Below are 18931 nucleotides of genomic sequence, written 5' to 3'. Positions count from 1 at the left end.
TCACTGTTTTTATTATTAGGGTAGGTCAGATTATACGTGTAATCGCGCGGTTTTAACCTTGGGCCTTTTAAACTGATTAAAAAAAAGAATGTCTCAATTCGACTTAAGGTCGAGACGTAACGTGCACGGGACGTGATTGGAAGATTTCTTGAACTACTATCTAAAAACACGAAAACGGAAGGGACGCGACGTTCTGGTGATTCAATAGTAGTTCAAGAATCCTCCCGTCCCGTGCACGTTACATATAACTCGACCTTTATATTAGGTATGTTTGTGATAGTCTAGTGAACTCTAAATCAGGAGGTCGGGAGTTCGATCCCGGGTACGCAGGTCGTATTTTTCGGAGTTATGTATGTTTAAGCAATTAAATAACACTTGCTTCAACGGTGAAGGGAAACATCGTGAGCGTGCATGCCCAAGAGGTCTCTATAATTTTTTCAAAGGTGTGTGAAGTCTGCTTATCCACACTTTGTCAGCGTAGCAGAATGTGGCATGAACCGTTCTCATTTAGAGACTAGGAGACTTGTTTTTAGACGTGGGCTGGTTATGGGTTGGTGATGATGATAATAACGGTACTATTAATCCCGCACAGTTAAACCTAACGTGTGGAAACACCTTAAAGCTACTAAATCTTCAGTCTTTACTTTTTGACTGGCAATTTTATCGTCTTATATTATTTTCAAAGAACTGTAAGAAACACATCAGAGTTAAAGATATTCTTCATTGATGCATGAGACGTGTCCAGTTATTTTGGACCCATCCAAGAAGCTGTACGGTATTGGCTATAAATTACCACGTTTACTTTCTTTTGTCGAGATTCAATAAAGATATCGTATAAAGCTTAAACTTAAATCTATAATGAAGAGGTAGTGTGCAAGTTTGTTTGTAGGAAGTAATCTCTGTAACTACTAAACCGATTTTGAAAATTCTTTCACCAATAAAAAGGTACATTCTTCCTGAATGACATAAGCTATATTTCATTTTCAAGCACCCGTGCGAAGCCTCGGCGGGTTGCTAGTGCAATTTAATTGTAAAAATTCAGTTTCTCAGAACTAGGCAAAACCTAATACGTTTTTCAAAAAGAGAAAACTTTTTGAAAAACTTTTAGTTTATAACCTATGCTTTTTGTTGTAATATGGAAAAATTTACTAAATACTTCTGGAGCATTTATAATTTTAGTGTTTTACCTACACTTAAGAAAAAATATTAAAAAAAAATATTTTAAAATTATGATTTTAGAAAAATTTTGAACTTCTGAAGCAATATAATATAAGAGCTATGATATTTAAATGATACACCAAAAATTTCTCTTTTTTGAATTACAATAATAATAATATGACTGTTGATCTGGTACAAAACTATTCTGAAAAAATGTAAACGCAAAGGTTAATAAATGATAGTAGGTATGCCTGATATACCCCGCCCTAAATAAATTCTGATTCAAACTCATTCTTTATTTGGTTACAACATTTTATTGATCATTCATTACATTACACTCAATTTTCAATTTTCATTATCTTAACTTATCACTTAACATGATTAATATGCATAGAAATCATTCATTTACAATATAATTCATACTTATTAACTAAGGAGCTCCTTTATAATTAATTCTACATTAACTTTTTGAAACCTAATCTTTTTTTTGTTTTAATTTCTAAATCTAGATAAGTGAAGAATATAAAATCAAAATAATAACAACTATTGATGATGAAACTAACTTAACAGTATGACCGTTAAAAATACATTAAAAAAAGTTACATTTTTAAAATATATATTTGTTTTTTGCTAATTAAATATTACCAGTCTGGCACGAATTCATTGCTTTTAACGGAAAAAAATACATCATCGATAAAGTTGATCGGTAAGTTACACAATTTCATTTATTCAATAGATACAATTATAATTTACATTTGAAAATTTACAATGATTACAATATTTAATTATTACACATTTTTTTGCAAAACTTACATTAAAAAAATAAAAACAAACATGGCAACACCACTCTTACCGTTCTAGTTAGAAAAATTGTCCATTTCATCATTATTTTAAAATCCGTACATACAGTCGCAGTTTTAAAACATAATTAAGGCAACTAAATTTATTTTGCTCTATTCGTGATTAAATAAATCTTTTATATAATATGGTAAAGTGACAGCATCGCTATTAAAATATTATAATTAAATATATTAATAAACACTCAAAGTACCACGGGACGCTTTTTATTTTTTTAAAGGGAAATCAAAATTTAAAAACTAACTTTTTAAATATCATCAAACTTTTAGCAAACGTAATATCCTACTATCACCAACCCCCTCAATGCCCCCGATTCCTGGATTTTTTACGAAAAAAATCATAAAAACAGGTACAACTTCAATCCTTGTTATAAATAAATTTAGTTACAGTGTAGAAATATTCTGTAAAAGTTCAATTCATAAAATTGCGTTATTTAAAAATCAAGTTTTTCACTGTTCGGACACCAGTCGAAAACAAAAAAAACATTTCATGAATTGAGCTTTACAAATTAAAATAATATTAAAATTAAAAATATCCAAAGTATAATTATTTACAACTAATTTATATCACAAAAAGCATGCATAAGTTGTAACAAAATAATTAAAGATCACTTTTGTAATATAATTAAGTTGTAATAATCGCTAAAATTTGGTGTTATTTAGAAGAGACACGAAAATAGAACAGGAAAGCGAGAAACAAAGAAAAAAAAGAAAAAATTGAAAAAAGCTGTAGCCAAATTTAATTTTAACAACCCCTACCGATACTTCTACTCAAAAGAAATCTCTGTGATAGATTTTTAGAATTAAAAATTAAAAAAAAAATATGCTGATGTGCGTGATTGTACTTTTTATAACCATAAAAATTATTCTTTGAATAACGTTAAATCCATCGCTGGTATTAGAGGACTATCACATTGTACTGGATCGTTCCTGAAAAAAAAACGTGGTTAAAGTAGGTAACAAAAAAAAGCCGGTCAAGTGTGAGTCGGGTTCGCACGCGACGGATTCCGTACCATCGTACAAGAAATAATACTCCAGTGTAAATTGCGTTCGCTCTAATAGCAGAACAAGTTAATGACGGACAGAGTCATCTGTGTTGAGATTTAGTAAATATTTTATTTGGTCGTGGACACTTGCCAATTTTTTGTGATGTAACCACAAAGTCACTGTTTTTGGACTTTTTCGTTGATTTGTGCTGTAACACGCTGCTACCTGCCAAATTTCATGATTCTAGGTCAACGGGAAGTAAGTACCCTATGGCTTTTGATTTTCTTAAATTGATATGACAGACAGACAGACAGACAGACGGACGGACGCACGGACGGACTGACAGACAGAGAGACAGACAGACAGGGTATAAGGGTTCCTTTTTCCTTTTGAGGGATAAAAATAATCAGGTAGGTAGGAATAGAGAAAGAAGAAAGAAAGAAAATGCATTTATTTGTTGTTGGTGTCACAGATAAAACAAAGTACAAATGTAACATTTTCATCTGTGACACCACCCCACATGGGTGTACAGCTCAGCATAATGTCTTGCATCATATGCGTTAACACACATAACATGCAGGACGCTGATTTTCCGCTTTTCATTTTTTAGAGAGAGCCAGCGCGTGTCAGACCTTCGTTATTTTATAAAAGCTGATTGTTTCTCTGCGTTTGTCCTCAACACAGGGAGGAACGATCAGCAACTATGAAGGGCGGGGCATATCAGGCATAATATCATATTTTATTGAGTGAAAGAACGAAGCTGCAATAGCCTAGTGGTTAGGACGTTCGCCTTCTAATCGGAGGTCGGGGGTTCGATCCCGGGCACGCACCTCTAACTTTTCGGAGTTATGTGCGTTTTAATTAATTAAATATCACTTGCTTTAACGGTGAAGGAAAACATCATGAGGAAACCTGCATGCCTGAGAGTTCTCCATAATGTTCTCAAAAGTGTGTGAAGTCTACCAATCCGCACATGGCCAGCGCGGTAGACTATGGGCAAAACCCTTCTCACTCTGAGAGGAGACCCGTGCTCTGTACCCGTAGTACAAGATTTTACGTCTCACCAAACCAAACCAAATTCGAGAGTCGAAATACTTCCGCGTTACAGTAAACTGGATCTTAAATGCCTTGTTTTAAAGCTCAAGTTTGTCTACACTTCTACAGCCAGCGCTCCAAGCGGAAACATTACGAAATTAAAATCAGTGGCATTGAATATTTTACTTCAATTCAAGGCTGTTTAGGTCCATTTTACGGTAACGCGGAAGTATTTCGACTCTCGAATTTGGTTTCGTTTGGTGAGACGTAAAATCTTGTACTACGGGTACTGTAGTGAGTGTAGTGAGAAAGAAACGAATATTACAACTCTTACCCCGGTAAACTTCTCAAAAAGGCGTTAGGCGATGACGTAGACATTTCTATTCCATCCCTGTTGTCACACACGATCCGCGCTAAGGTTACCTTCTTTATTTCAGACAATTGACCTGAAAATACAAATCATTTCACCTTTATAAATAACTGGAAAAATTCATTCTTAGCGGATGTTTACGTCATAATATTATGATAATATGTATTCATAAGTTTTATAACATATATATACCATTAATATACCTCAGTCACTAATTTTCCGTGCTTAACCGCATTAATGAAATAAAACAGGAAACCATGGTAAACATTAACTCGGACCCTACGATACAGGTCACCTCCTAGTGTAGGGTCCACTGGTAAAAGTTTATGAAATGTGCAAGCAAGTATAATATACCTACACTTAGTTACATATTATTATCATATTAATAGATATCTGCATACCTTTCACCCCGATCCGTCCAGTAGTTTGACCTGTCTAGATGAGGCAGTCAGTCAGTCAGTCAGTCAGAGTAATCTTTTCCTTTTATATAGATAATACTAGCTTATGCTCGCGACTTCGTCCGCGTGGACTACAAACAAACCCCTATTTCACAACCGGAAGGGTTGAATTTTCAAAAATCTATCTGTATGCCCAGCCCGATCCGTCCGTCCGATAAAATGTGACTGACTGATCTATCAAGATCAGTTAGTCAGTCACATTTTACCTTCATAACGTGACGTTATTGACGTGACGTGACGTTATCCATGCATCACTGCCACGCTTGCTGCACCACAGTGCATGGCCGGGCGGAAGCCTTCCACTAAACCAAACCTGAGCCAATTGGGATAATGCCTATGTCCAAAATAAATTATTCCCTAGTAATTATTAAATAGGTCTTCCCGAATTCGTAAAATCCTCATCCGCTACCTGCTTATAAGAAACTTCAGTCTAGTGCTGACGTCACTAAAATGGCGACCACCCGCATTAGCAATTTGCGGGACTTATACTAGAAGTACGTCAAATTACGTCAAATATGACGTCACATCTATACGCTACTTTACTACGCGAGCCCTTTTACATAATAAAGAACCGACAGGATAGAAAGCGATTATGAGTAAAATTTGGTCAAAAACATAATAGTAACTTACTCGGGGTAAAAGCTCCAGGGTTAACATCAGATCCGTATTCGTAATAATACCTATCCCCCCTCTTTAACTCCGTAAACTGGTCAGCTATGATATTGGCGAAGGTAGTCCCAATAATACCCCCCTCCACTGGCTCTTCTAGAAGTCCCCCCACCCATAAATCTATGTCTTCCGGGCTTGCGTATACAGCGGAAAGCCTTTGGGCGGCCTGAAAAGGGAATAATTTTAATTTTCATAGTTTGCTTTAGCATAGTTTTCCCAATCCTCTTCAAGCGAAGGAGAAGATCCTTAGAAGAACCAGAGAAACCGAAATAGCTCAATGAGTTTTGAAGCTGGTGGCAATGAGCGGGGCAGATACTTCGAAGAACCAATAGAAGTCCCAAGGTTTAATGATGACCGCACCAAAACCCCAGCAGACCCCAATGAGTTAACAGCTATTAGTAGCTATATACTAACATCATCATCATCATCATCAGCCTGTGGACGTCCACTGTTGGACATAGGCTTTCCTAAAAAGCGCCATCACACCCGGTCCTCAGCCTTCCTCATCCAGCCACTTCCCGCCAGCCTCTTTATATCGTCGGTCCATCGTGCTGGAGGGCGTCCCACACTACGCTTGCTTAAACGCGGTCTCCACTCAAGGACTTTCCGGCTCCAACGACCATCGCCTTTACGACAGGCATGGCCTGCCCACTGCCACTTCAGCTTGCTAATAGTTTGGGCTATGTCAGTGACCTTGGTTCTCCTACGGATCTCCTCATTTCGGATCTTATTTCTCAGGGGTTATACTAACACTCGGTGCAAACTGATGGAAGTCAGTGATCGGCTCCAGTCCAACCAGTCTTCGGTACTCATTATATGACTGAAGACCAAAGTCTCTGCCGCGTTGGATGTTAATGGCGGCTAGATCCAGCCCGTATGGGTTTCCTCCGTGGAACATGTAGCGGGATAACTGTTGGGAGAAAAGAAACAGAATGATTTTATGTTTTCACCTTTAACAGCTTTTGTAGTAGGCTCACTAAAGACCATATCCATTAACCATACAATGATGGGGTTGATTTTTTTTTTTTTTAACAGTCTATCCATATTATGAGAGCTACCTATTATATTAAGTAGGTATACACTATACATATTTTATAGTTTACGAATTGCCTTGCAAAATGAAGGAGATATAGTGAATATTTCATTAAAGCTGTGCATTAAAGTTTATGATCTTGTCTATGTCTCGTCAATGTCTCGTCTATGTCTTGTCTATATCTTGTCTATGTCTTGTCTATTTATTGTCTATGTCGTGTTGGTTCTATACCCCCTTATTCTTACTTACAGCCTCAGTAACAAAAGGGTCGACGGACTGCATTGGTTGCCACATGAGACCCAACAGAAGTCGGTCCAAGAAGGGCTTGATCCGCAGTCTGGACGGCTGGAACATCACTTCTGGTAGGGATATTGACTCGTAAATTCCCTTGTGCTGCGGACTTAAGGCCCTAAACAAAAAAAACTGATTCGAATAAAAATAGTAGGTAAGTACCTACTTTCAAACTCGTAGTTTTAGGTATATAAGACCCGCAAATTGCTAATGCTCGTGGCCGCCATTTTAGTGAATACTTCTTCTTCTTCATTCTGGGCTGCGGTTTCCGCACTTAAACGTTTCCGTCTTTAGTGACTACATCGACAGCACTAGACTGAAGTTTCGAGCTCATGGTATATTTTTATTTCGGCTGACGTCATTGCGATGTTAATGAGACATGGTTCCAGCGCAATAGCAATTTGCGGGATTTATTTTTAATTTTGTAATTTTTAACAATTTGGTCATATATTTTTTTCTCTTTTACTATTTTGTTAGCTGAATAAACTTTTGTTTATTTATTTAATCCATACTACCCGTACTTACTTCCATAATGCATTATAATTGCGAAAGTGTCTGTCTGTTTGTCTGCTAGCTTTTCACGGTCCATCTGCTTGACCGATTTTGACGAATTTTGGTACAGAGATAGCTTGCATCCCGGGGAAGGACCTAGACTACTGTTTATCCCGAAAGTCAAAGAGGTCCCACGGGATTTTTCTAAACTTAAATCCACGCGGATGAAGTCGTGGACATCCTCTAGTATTTTATAAAAGCCGAAAGTTTCTCTGTGTATTGTCCCCAAAACACTAGGAGAGGAACGTTTGTTTGGATGTTTGTTTGAATTATGGTGGCTTTGGGAGAAAACAGGTGATAAAGGTGTACTAAATATTACCTACGTCAAAGTATAAAGTCTATTTTTTTATATTTTCTTCGGAGTAGTGCCTATTATAAATGACGTCATGCATTGTCAGACACTTTAATGCAAGGAATCAAGACCTTCAGCAATGAGAAAATATAACATAGAGAGAGTCTTACGTAAGCTGACTGTCGACTATGGAATGCCCGAACCTCATGGCAGCAGCGGCGAACTCGACGGCGAGAGATGGGTCGACAGTCGGGTCGTATGTCAAAGCATACCCTGGTGATGGAGTCAGACCGAATACTTGCATCGTTTTAGGACCTGGATTACACAAAATTGTATTATTTTACAAGTATAGTTCAACATCCGAACAAGATCCGAAATGAGGAGATCCGCAGGAGAACCAAGGTCACTGACATAGCCCAAACTATTAGCAAGCTGAAGTGGCAGTGGGCAGGTCATGCCTGTCGTAGAGGCGATGGCCGTTGGAGCCGGAAAGTCCTTGAGTGGAGACCGCGTTTAAGCAAGCGTAGTGTGGGACGCCCTCCAGCACGATGGACCGACGATATAAAGAGGCTGGCGGGAAGTGGCTGGATGAGGAAGGCTGAGGACCGGGTGTGGTGGCGCTCTTTAGGGAAGGCCTATGTCCAACAGTGGACATCCACAGGCTGATGATGATGATGATGATGATAGTTCAACAACTTTTACAAGTGTAGTTGCGTTGAGGTTGGGGAGGACGCCCCGTACACCCGTCACTTGGAACGCCCCTCCCCCCCCGCGCTCCTCCCCCCGATTGCCATCTCGACCTATCGCATACTACATAACAGGTTTGATAAAAAGTTACTGCGGGGCGATTGTCTAAAACCTACATCAATCATTATTACAATCTCAATTGTTCTGATTGGCTGAATTTGTGCGATTCTTGTTGCAACAATGAGCAACAATGTATTGTGGCCAATAGTGAGCGAGCATTAACCAATCAGAGATGATTGCGATCGTGACATTGTAGCTGTCAAACAACCGCGGTAGGGCCACTGATTTGACTAGTTGTCAAATACTAGATTGTACCTCAACGTCGCAAAGCAAGTAGATTATACCCAACCTAGAACTTCTTCAATAAATAAAATATTACATTTACCTAGTAGTAGTGGAAGCCACTCATTATAGATGATATGCTGGTACTCCGCGAGCACGATTCTCCTGGTCTCCATGAAGACGGTGTCCTCGTCCCAGCCAGGGTTCAGCTCTGACAGAGCCCGGGCTATCCTGTTGTGTTCTCGAGTCCAGATCGTGTGGAGGACTGTTAGGGAAATCACCTGGTTTCCGTGGTTGTCACCTAACAACCAACAATATTCATAGTTTAATCAACGACTCCTATACCTTGTTCACAGAGTTGAGCTTTTTTTGTTATTCAGATATAAGTTAGCCCTTGACTGCAATCTCACCTGGTGGCAAGTGATGATGCAATCTAAGATGGATGCGGGCTAACCTGGAAGGGATATGACAGTTTTTATTGGCACGGCTTTGAAAAAACCCAGTTTGACCTAAGTTTGTTAAGAAAATAATAATAAATATGAAAAATCATGAAAAAGTCACGCTTCTTAGATAATCGATACCCCTCCCTTCCCCTGCTTTACCAGATTCAAAGCAAGCAGCCCCGTCGTGCACATTCAAGCACTCCTTCCGTCTGGTCAGAGGAGGCAGTTCCCTGCCGTAGTCGTTGAACACTGCCAGCAGTCCGCCCGCTGCTCGCAGCTTAGCCATCTTCTCTGGCGAGTTGCCGTACAGGTGTGACATGTCCAGATAGTGAGATGCACCGTTCATCTGGAAAAATTAAAAGGTTTGAAATGGTAGGTAGGTAAATGTGAAAGCAATCAGTACCCATAATTATTTATTTCGATTTAAACATTTCCTTCAATGGTTCGGTAATACCTGCCTTTACCTTATGCCTTTTATTTTTATTGGTGACGACCTGACCCAGAATTAAAGGACTTCTGGTTCTGAAGTACCTAAGTAAACTTCTTTGAATTCAAAGTAGTACTTACAGGAATATTACTATCTAGTTATCTACTTATTATTATCTATTTATGTAACTTAGTATTAAATATTTTATTAGTATTATTAAAATTAAATAGGAAATTTTAGGACACGCGTAGGATCAGCTCTTTGTGGTACAGTAAAAGTAAACTAATGTTCTTTACCTACATGGAACTATAGGAAGCAGCTTAGTTTATTTAGTTCTCGAGTGTACCATGCGCAAGATGGTAAAGCTAACTTCACGCAGACGCATTTAAGTTTGAATCGTACAATACCTGCGTAGCATAACCAACAGAACAGTCAAAGTCTGGCGCAAGCTGAGCCCGCACGAAATTGATACATTTCTGGTTAAACTGGCCGTAGAACTGGTCTCCTTCATCCAGGATGATGGGCGCGCAGGCCCAGTGCTGCCTCTCTAGAGGCAGGACATCTTCGCCATTTCTGTCACAGCAGGAAATGGGGTGACCGTTACCTGAGAGACACGACAACAATTAAAATAAACATGAATGAAAAGGTGAATGGCTGACTGACTGACTGGTTGATCTGTCCACGCACAGATGGATTGGGCTGGAATTTGGCATGCAGATAACTATTATGACGTAAACATCTGCTAAGATAGGACTTTCAGAATGTCAACCCCTAAGGGAGTGAAATAGGGGTTTGTGTAGTCGACGCGGATGATGGGGGTTGAAAGTTAAAGTTAAAATAGGGGTATAATCTAGTAGAATACTTATACAAATCTTGTATGAATTTAGGAGGAAGTAAAAAGATCACAATACCACTTGCTTTATAAAATATTATGACGAAACTTGCATACTGTTCTGAGAGTTCTCCATATTGTTCTCAAAGGTGAGAGAAGTCTGCCAATCTGGACTTGGCCAGTGTGAGGGACTGTAGCCTAAATCTTTCTCATTCTTAGAGGAGAACAATGCTCAGTAGTGGGTTGGCGATGCGTTGAATGATGATGAAAAAGATGGAAGGTTCAAATGACGTTGGCAAACGACCGTTCGTGAGCAACGAAGGAGGTCCCGACCAGTATGAGTATTGCCAAAGATAATATATTAAACAAATTTGTATATATTATCTTTGGTATTGCTGACTGCTCACGCTGATCAAGTACCACAATATGCTTAGAGCTTACCTAAAGTAAAGACCACCGCCGTGCTGATGTCATGCGCTATGAACTGCCCGAACTGCATGAACAGCAGGTTGTGTGTGCGGCTGGGGTGACTGCCGTCCAGTATGAGTGCACTGCTGACTGCTCGCGCGGATGGGAGTGGCAAACCTAATTCTGAAATCCTGATTGCCCAAATACCTGGAAAACAAGAGGAGTTCCAACCTCACAACATAGGTGCCTGGTGCACTTTGACCGCCCGTTGTGCCAGATCTTTTTCCACGCACATGCAAACTGTGGAACCAACTTCTTTCGGCGATGTAGGTACCCACTAGATTTCAAGGTGGGATTATTCAAGGGCCGGGGCGGATCAACAAATTCCTGAAAGGAACTTCCTCTACTAACTCAAGATTTAACATCTTCCCAAGTCATGAGATATCCAAGAAAAGTTAAACCAAGAAATAGTTTATGAAGCGATAGTTGTGAAGAAAAGTCTAAAAAATGCGTTGTATTCTGAATATGGTAACATTTATTAGGTACATCAAATGCGATTGATGTCAAGCCAAATCGTGTTTGAGGAAGGATTGGAGTAAAATGCTATGAAACACAATTACCATCACTATACGAAGGCGGTAGCATTCTTCTGTAGCCAGTATTGACAGCGCCCCAGCTCGGCTTGGCTTGGTTGTTGCAGTTGCCATCTACACTCCTGTATTTACTCGGTACTTCTGGACATGACGGCACGGGTGGGCAGAATGGTCCTACAATGTGAAAGGAACAATTATAAAGTTCAAACCTAAAACAAACGCTGAAGTAATAGAGTTAGTAGGTGATTAATATAATGTAATTGTTTTTCGATCGTTTGGTAGGTATATTTTAATGTCATACCTACCTAAATGTGAAAGTGTGCCTGTCTGTCTGTCTACTAGCTTTTCACGGCCTATATTATGTTTTACCGGTTGTTTTTCAAAATTCGGTACAGAGATCAAACTATATTATTTCAGGGCTACTTTTTGTCCCGGAAAATCTTAACAAATCTCACGACATTCTTAAAAACCTAAACTGACGTGGATGAAGCTGCGGGCATCATTTATTTGGTACAGAAATAGCTTGTATCCTTAGGTAGGCTACTTTTTCAGGGCCGGCTTAAGCATACTTTTGCCGGGGTGCGAAAGTTGTTTCGTTCGGCCCCTGGCCCTCAAGGGTGGTGGGACCCTTGGTCCGTGGCCTTTTGCCCAGCTTGTCACCCTATTATTACGCCACTGGCCGTGCCCGTGGCTTCGCTCGCATGGTGTCAGTGTAGTATATCTAAATTTATGGCAATCGCCTTGCGCCCGGGTGCACCGCACCCTTCGAACCCCCGGGTAAAGACGGTCCTATACGTTTTATCCCGAAAAGTCAAAGAATTCCCACAGCATTTAAAATAAAACTAAATCCATGCGGACGAATGTCGCCGGTTCATCTAATATTGTAATTAAAATTGTTAATGTAATTTTCAACCGTTTTACTTACCATCTGTATGATCAGTGAATCCCAAGGCTAATTCGTCACCTGACAGAGCCTGTCTAGATTTCAACTCCTGCGCAGCAAAAAGGTTTAGCAGTGCGCCACGCCCCAGTTTCTGTGCTCTTTTATCGTATGTCACTAGAGACTGCAAATAGAAAGGAAATCATTATATTTATAGTACGCACAACTGTTTTTATATGTATAATAACTCCTACCGCGTTTTTTAAACAGACTAAAAATTATATAAAATAAAAACCGACTTCGATACACAAACACTAAAAATTGAAAAATAATTTAATTTATTACCGAATATATTATGTATACAAGAGTTAATATAGTTCCATAATAATACTTTTTGGTGCCGGTGCCAATTAGCTTTAGCTGCGCGAATCGTCTAGGCTTCATATTTTTATGAGACTCCACAATGGCACCTCATTGGCACCGACCCCAAAAATATTATTATGGAACTATATTAACTCTTGTATACATAATATATTCGGTAATAAATTAAATTATTTTTCAATTTTTAGTGTTTGTGTATCGAAGTCGGTTTTTATTTTTTTTGTACAAAAATTTTATTTCACAATTTTTAGTGGCCCCATGGAATTATGCTATGCCTGGTTAAAAATCTACTGTTTACTAAGCTATTACACTGATCGCGAGCAATTTACTCTTATCCGTTGAGGAGTTCCAGTATCTATCTTCGAAGATGTTCATCAGATCTTCACCAAATTTAAATGGGACCAACTTTGAAGTATACCCTTTCAAACAAAAAAAGAATTTTCAAAATCGGTCCAGGCGTCTTCGAGTAATCGGGGAACATACAATAAAAAATAAAAAAAATAAAAAAAGATTCCGACGAATTGAGAACCTCCTCCTTTTTTTGAAGTCGGTTAAAAATGTAAGATTTTTTGTTGCGAGAGGCTTGCGCTTGACGACAGTCATGCTTTACAGAAAGCAATGATGAGGTCTAAGTTGGAGCACGCTTGTCTAGAAGAAGAGATTGAAAACGAAAAACGTGGGACGCACGTAACAAGTAACTTCAAGGCAATCTAAAGTGCAAGTAATCTTTTAGGAAACTCCAAGTTTAAAAAAAAAATAGATAATATAGCGAGCAAACGAGCAGGCGACCTCACCTGATGTTAAGTGATTACCGCCTCCCAAGAACATTTGCAGCACCAGAGGAACCGCCGATGCGTTGCCGGCCTTATAGAAATTTGTTGGTCCGCCCCTTGAATAACCCCATGTTGTAATCTAGTGGGAACACCGCCCCACAATACACATACACGAACAAGTTCCAACATACTCGTAACATAGACTTTATTGGCGGCCATTTTGAATTTTTTATTAGTTTTTGTTATAGCGCCAATATAATAAGAAGAAATATACATTTACTAGCTTATGCTCGCGACTTCGTCCGCGTGGACTACAAAATTTCAAACCCCTATTTCACCCCCTTAGGAGTTGAATTTTCAAAAATCCTTTCTTAGCGGATGCCTACGTCATAATAGCTATCTGCATGCCAAATTTCAGCCCGATCCGTCCAGTAGTTTGAGCTGTGCGTTGATAGATCAGTCAGTCAGTCAGTCAGTCAGTCAGTCAGACACCTTTTCCTTTTATATATATATAGATTACGGTTCATGAGATACAGCCCGCTGACAGGCAGACGGGTGGAGGGACAGCGGAGGGTTGTTAATAGGGTCCCGTGGGTTCGGACTCCTAAAAATGAGAGATGTAATGATGAGTCATACCAAGTGATGCCCATAGCTAGGTGCGGTGGTGTTGATGACAGCGTATGGCTCCTTCTGCAACTCCTCAGCGCGCTGCAGCCAATGCTGCAGCTTCAGTCGCGACTGGTTGTGAGCCGCCTTGACGTCTTCCACGTTGACTGAGGAGCGGAATTTGCGGTCTGATTCCGCTGAAATGTAGTTTTTTTTCAATTTTTTTATTTTTTTATTCAGATACAAGTTAGCCCTTGACTGCAATCTCACCTGGTGGTAAGTGATGATGCAGTCTAAGATGATAGTGGGCTAACCTGGAAGGGGTATGGCAGTTTTTTATTAAACCCATACCCCTTTGGTTTCTACACGGCATCGTACCAGAACGCTTAATCGCTTGGCAGCACGGCTTTGCCGGTAGGGTGGTAACTAGCCACGGCCGAAGCCTCCCACCAGACCAGACCAGAAATTATAAAATTCCAAACCCCTGCCAGGATTCGAACCCGGGACCTCCCACTATTAAGACCACAGCGCTCACCACTGCCTGGCGCAGTCGTGGAGGAGGTCGTCAAAATAACAAAATTAACACTTACAATTACCTACAATACAAGGCTTACAATATTTTGCAGTATAAACTATATTTCTAGCAAGATAAAAATAATTGAAGGAACAATAAATGGGGAAAACTTCCTAAAGTTTACTTTTAAGTGTGCTATTTTGTCCCAAGTAGGTACTTACCCTTTTCTCTGTTTTGAAATCTGGCACAGGGACAAGATATGGGGGCCCAAACATCACACACCAGCACCATGTGTGAGCCTGGCTACATTAGACAAACCCCTCACACTATGGAATACAGACACTCGTGTCAGATGGTGAGGCAGCGCACGCCAACCTACGTGCCATAATAGGTGACCCTTTTTTTTTTTTTTTTTTTTTTTCCGCTGGTAAAAATGCTATTAGGCATGCCGCACAAGGGCGGGTATGTGGGACTCACTCGCGGTTTTTTTTTAACCGCCATCAGCATACCCACTAAAAAACCCAGCGGTGCCATCCGCGTCAAGTATAAGACGTCTCAGGATCCCGGATATCGGATGCGATTGAGACGTCCTGGCGTTGGGCCGGCACAAGTTTACTCCCAATATCTAGGGCAGTAGAAGGTGAGCATACTGTCTCCTTCTCCTCCCCTGTCTTCTTCTGCGGAGCGGGTGGGCGTCGGCGTCCAGCTCTCGTTCCCGCTCCGCGGCCTCCTTCAGTGATATGACAGTTTCACAGAAGGAGGCCATTACGCCCCAGCTGGTCTCACTACTGATCATCTCGTCTATTGCATTCGAAAGTGAGAGGCTTCCTCTGAGGGTCGACGACAGGATGTGCCGCTGAGGTCCCCATGCCGCACACTCTACCAAAGTGTGATATGCCGTATCTTCTGGTGCACCACACTCGTGGCAGGCCGGCGTCTCCTCCCGTCTCGCAATCTGATGCAGGTAATTACCAAAACAGCCATGCCCTGTAAGCACCTGCACCAGCCGGTACGTCAGCACTCCATGTTGCCTTTTAAGCCATCGCTCAAGGTATGGCCGAATCGCTTCAACCGACCAGGTACCGGCGGCAGGCGTCTCTAAGTCCTGCTCCCATCTATGGATCAGTCCTGCTATAATAGGTGACCCTGCGGGTTGTGTGAGTAGATATGAAATAGGTACTAGACATACCTCCCGTTTTATGGAATATCTAGACGCACGTACCTGCATGGCTTCTGCCTGTGAAGCAGCACACTCCAATTCGCGTGCCATCTAAGTGACACTGGGGGTTGTGTGACCCAGGGCGCACGTGAGCCGGGCACTGCACGTGCGGCACGCAGACTCCTTGCCTCGGGCACACTGCACATGGACGCTCTGTGCTGTGTATGTGCTCTGAAACACAAAAAACCTTGGAAGAAAAGTAGAACATCGTCTGACTCAACGTTGTTGGTTAGTTTGTTGTTTTGTCCTTTAATCACGTCGCAACGGTACATTCGTATTGACGTGATTTTTAGCATGGGTACCTATAAATACTATCTGTCCCGGCTTACTCACGTGTGTAGTCGACGTTAGCCCGACTAGTTTCGAACCCATCCGGGGTCCTTTTTCAAGGGAGTCCGTCCGCGCACGCGCCGCGGTTTTGACTGCGGGACGTACGTGCCGCTGCCCGTAGAGCCCGTTGTGAGGGTGGCTGGGGTGGGGGGGGGAGACAGCTGCCGATCGTCTCCCGACAGTTCCTGCTGTTCTTCATCACTGGAACCGTCACCGAAATCCAGGCACGCGGAGCTAATGGTGTCCCGTCCCACGACTGATGCCCTTGTCTTAGCGTCAAAAAGCGGTTTCCACGCTGACGTGAGTAAGCCGGGACAGATAGTATTTATAATGGAAATCACTCACGGTAGTTTAAACGCTAAAATGGGTACCTATAGTTAAAGACCTGGAGAGTGACATTATCCCGGAAAAAGTGTGACTGTCATTCTGAGCTTTACAGGGCCCATCCGTTTAAGACAGAGATAGTTTGTGCCCCGCGGGACAGACGTAGGCTATTATTGTCCCAGAAAATCACAGAGTAAGTATAATAATTACCAACTGCTACTAAATAATAATCCTTCCATTCTGTCGGGCCACTGCGACCAGTGCCGTTAAGAACCGTGGTCTAGTGGTAAAAACGTTCGCCTCCAATTATAAGGAAGATCGGTGATTCGCAACTTATTCTTATATGTTTAAACTAGCTTATGCTCGCGACTTCGTCCGCGTGGACTACACTAATTTCAAATCCCTATTTCACCCCCTTAGGGGTTGAATTTTCAAAAATCCTTTCTTAGCGGATGCCTACGTCATAATAGCTATCGGCATGCCAAATTTCAGCCCGATCTGTCCAGTAGTTTGAGCTGTGCGTTGATAGATCAGTCAGTCAGTCAGTCACTCACTTTTTCCTTTTTATGTTTAAACTAGCTTATGCTCGCGACTTCGTCCGCGTGGACTACATAAATTTCAAACCCCTATATCACCCCTTAGGGTTGAATTTTCAAAAATCCTTTATTAGCGGATATCTACGTCATAATAGCTATCTGCATACCAAATTTCAGCCCGATCCGTCCAGTAGTTTGAGCTGTGCGTTGATAGATCAGTCAGTCAGTATGTATGTTTAAATAACCTTGACTTAGTCATACCAGCAGCTAGTTTTTCAGTGTGATCTTTTCTCTCTTGCCTACGACTTTATTTCAGTAGTGCGCAATAAGTACTATAAGTTTAAATGCACGGAAGCTAAACACCTGTGCCTCTTACCTTTTTCTTCATGTATCCCGTAATGGCCACCCAAAGCCTTACCATATGGTTCACTAACAACACATGTTATACGACTCAAAACAACTATACAAACAAGAATTTGATACGCGAACCTTATTGAAGTCATTATGTTACTTAGGCGTTGCTTTAATTTAAAAAATCGACAAAAAAACGTGATTTAAACAATTTTATGTTCACATATTGATCGTGACGAAGTGTTAATGATTGGACTTGATGTAAAAATGGCCGAGGAGTAGCCGAACATTCGGTTGGTTAAAAGAATAAAAATTGAGGGTAGTTATAAAAAATCTTTGAATGAATAGTGACAATTTCATTCGGAATTTATTAATGCATAGGTACATAGATATATGTATTGTATAGCTATAAGTCCCGTACATTGCTAATGCGCGTGGACGCCATTTTAGTGACGTCAGCACTAGACTGAAGTTTCGAGCTGATGGTATATTTTTATGTCGGCGGACGTCAAAATGACGTCATTTCGATGTTAATGAGACATGGTTCCAGCGCAATAGCAATTTGCGGGACTTATAGACCGAAGTATTACCCTGATTTAAAACACAATATTTCTGTTGCAGATTTTTTTATTTATTAATACCAAAAACTGTAGGTTCCTGTAGGACTACACAACTTTCAAACCCCTATTTCACCACTTAGGGGTTGAATTTTCAGAAACCCTTTCTTAGCGGATGCCTACGTTATAATAGCTATCTGCATGCCAAATTTCGTTGATAGATCAGTCAGTCAGTCAGTCAGTCACCTTTCCCTCTTATATATTTATACTAGATGATGCCCACGGCTTTGTCCGCGTGAATTTAGGTTTTTTAAAAATCCCGTGGGAACCCTTTGATTTTCCGGGATAAAAAGTAGCCTATGTCCTTCCTCGGCATATTATAAGCTAACTCTGTATCAATCAAAATCGTTAAAACTGTTGTTAAACCACGAAATAAGTTTAAAATCATTAGTATTTTACATCTTAGACCAGCCATACACGGACAGGTTGAAGCAGTCAGGATAGACTGCTTCAAGCTACGACTGCGTATTGAACTACAGACTTCTACGTGCGTAAGTACATTAACGAACCGCTCAAGCAGTTGCAACTGCTTCGGGCGGTTGGGTGGTTAAGCAGTCGCCAGGCATACACTGACTCGCGCAGTTACCTCCGCCCGCGCTCCTCATTCCACGTTGCGCACGCTTCCCGCCCGCATTGAAATTGCTTGGCAGCTTGATGCTGCCATCGAGCAGTTAAGCTAGCTGCTTGATGGCAGCTTCAAGCTGTTGACTCTGACTGCTCCAGCGGTCCGTGTATGTTGATCACTGGCTAACCGCTCGAGCAGTACGTTTTTTTTTTTTTTTTTTTATTATTAACATACAAGAAAATTTACATATAATAGGTAGTACGCATTGTAAAAAAACCACAGAGGTTTGACCCTCAATGCGTACGTCTGCGCATTACATCATGCCTACTTTTGTCAAAAAACAAAATTAGAAATAAGAAAATTAGAATTACTATATTATAATATACTAACTTAATGTTAAA

The 18931-nt window shown here is 40.7% G+C and overlaps 2 protein-coding genes across 2 annotated transcripts in view; one reads left to right on the top strand and one right to left on the bottom strand.

Annotated features, from left to right (window-relative positions):
• The window catches only part of LOC117986193 (cadherin-87A-like), a 290214-nt gene extending 282998 nt beyond the window's left edge, over positions 1-7216 (top strand). The window contains exon 38 of the transcript XR_011237212.1: positions 7168-7216. The gene's annotated coding sequence lies outside the window, so the exon portion shown is untranslated. The remainder of the gene's footprint in view (positions 1-7167) is intronic.
• Pxt (chorion peroxidase) lies at positions 1459-17625 on the bottom strand. Its single transcript, XM_034973016.2, has 15 exons — positions 17374-17625; positions 15811-15978; positions 14105-14271; positions 12360-12498; positions 11462-11608; positions 10875-11048; positions 10009-10205; positions 9334-9520; positions 8835-9032; positions 7873-8017; positions 6817-6976; positions 6286-6444; positions 5496-5700; positions 4372-4483; positions 1459-2945 (listed from the first exon to the last, which is right to left on the bottom strand). The coding sequence occupies exons 1-15, from the start codon at positions 17498-17500 to the stop codon at positions 2879-2881; spliced, it is 2352 nt and encodes a 783-aa protein (XP_034828907.1). The 5' UTR covers positions 17501-17625; the 3' UTR covers positions 1459-2878.
• Positions 17626-18931: the final 1306 nt, after the last annotated feature.

This window comes from Maniola hyperantus, chromosome 10 (assembly GCF_902806685.2).
Source record: "Maniola hyperantus chromosome 10, iAphHyp1.2, whole genome shotgun sequence".
NCBI lineage: Eukaryota > Metazoa > Arthropoda > Insecta > Lepidoptera > Nymphalidae > Maniola > Maniola hyperantus.
The sequence above is the reverse complement of the archived record's forward strand: the minus strand, read 5'-3'. Positions and strand labels throughout refer to the sequence as shown.

Excerpts from the sequence above, each read along its gene's own strand:
- Pxt (XM_034973016.2), bottom strand. The coding sequence starts at position 17,500 with ATGACTTCAATAAGGTTCGCGTATCAAATTCTTGTTTGTATAGTTGTT. Across the intron at positions 15,979-17,373 it reads CGGGATACATGAAGAAAAAG|AGCACATACACAGCACAGAG; the intron begins GTAAGAGGCACA and ends TTTGTGTTTCAG. Across the intron at positions 5,701-6,285 it reads TCCATCAGTTTGCACCGAGT|GCCGCCCAAAGGCTTTCCGC; the intron begins GTTAGTATAACC and ends TTCCCTTTTCAG.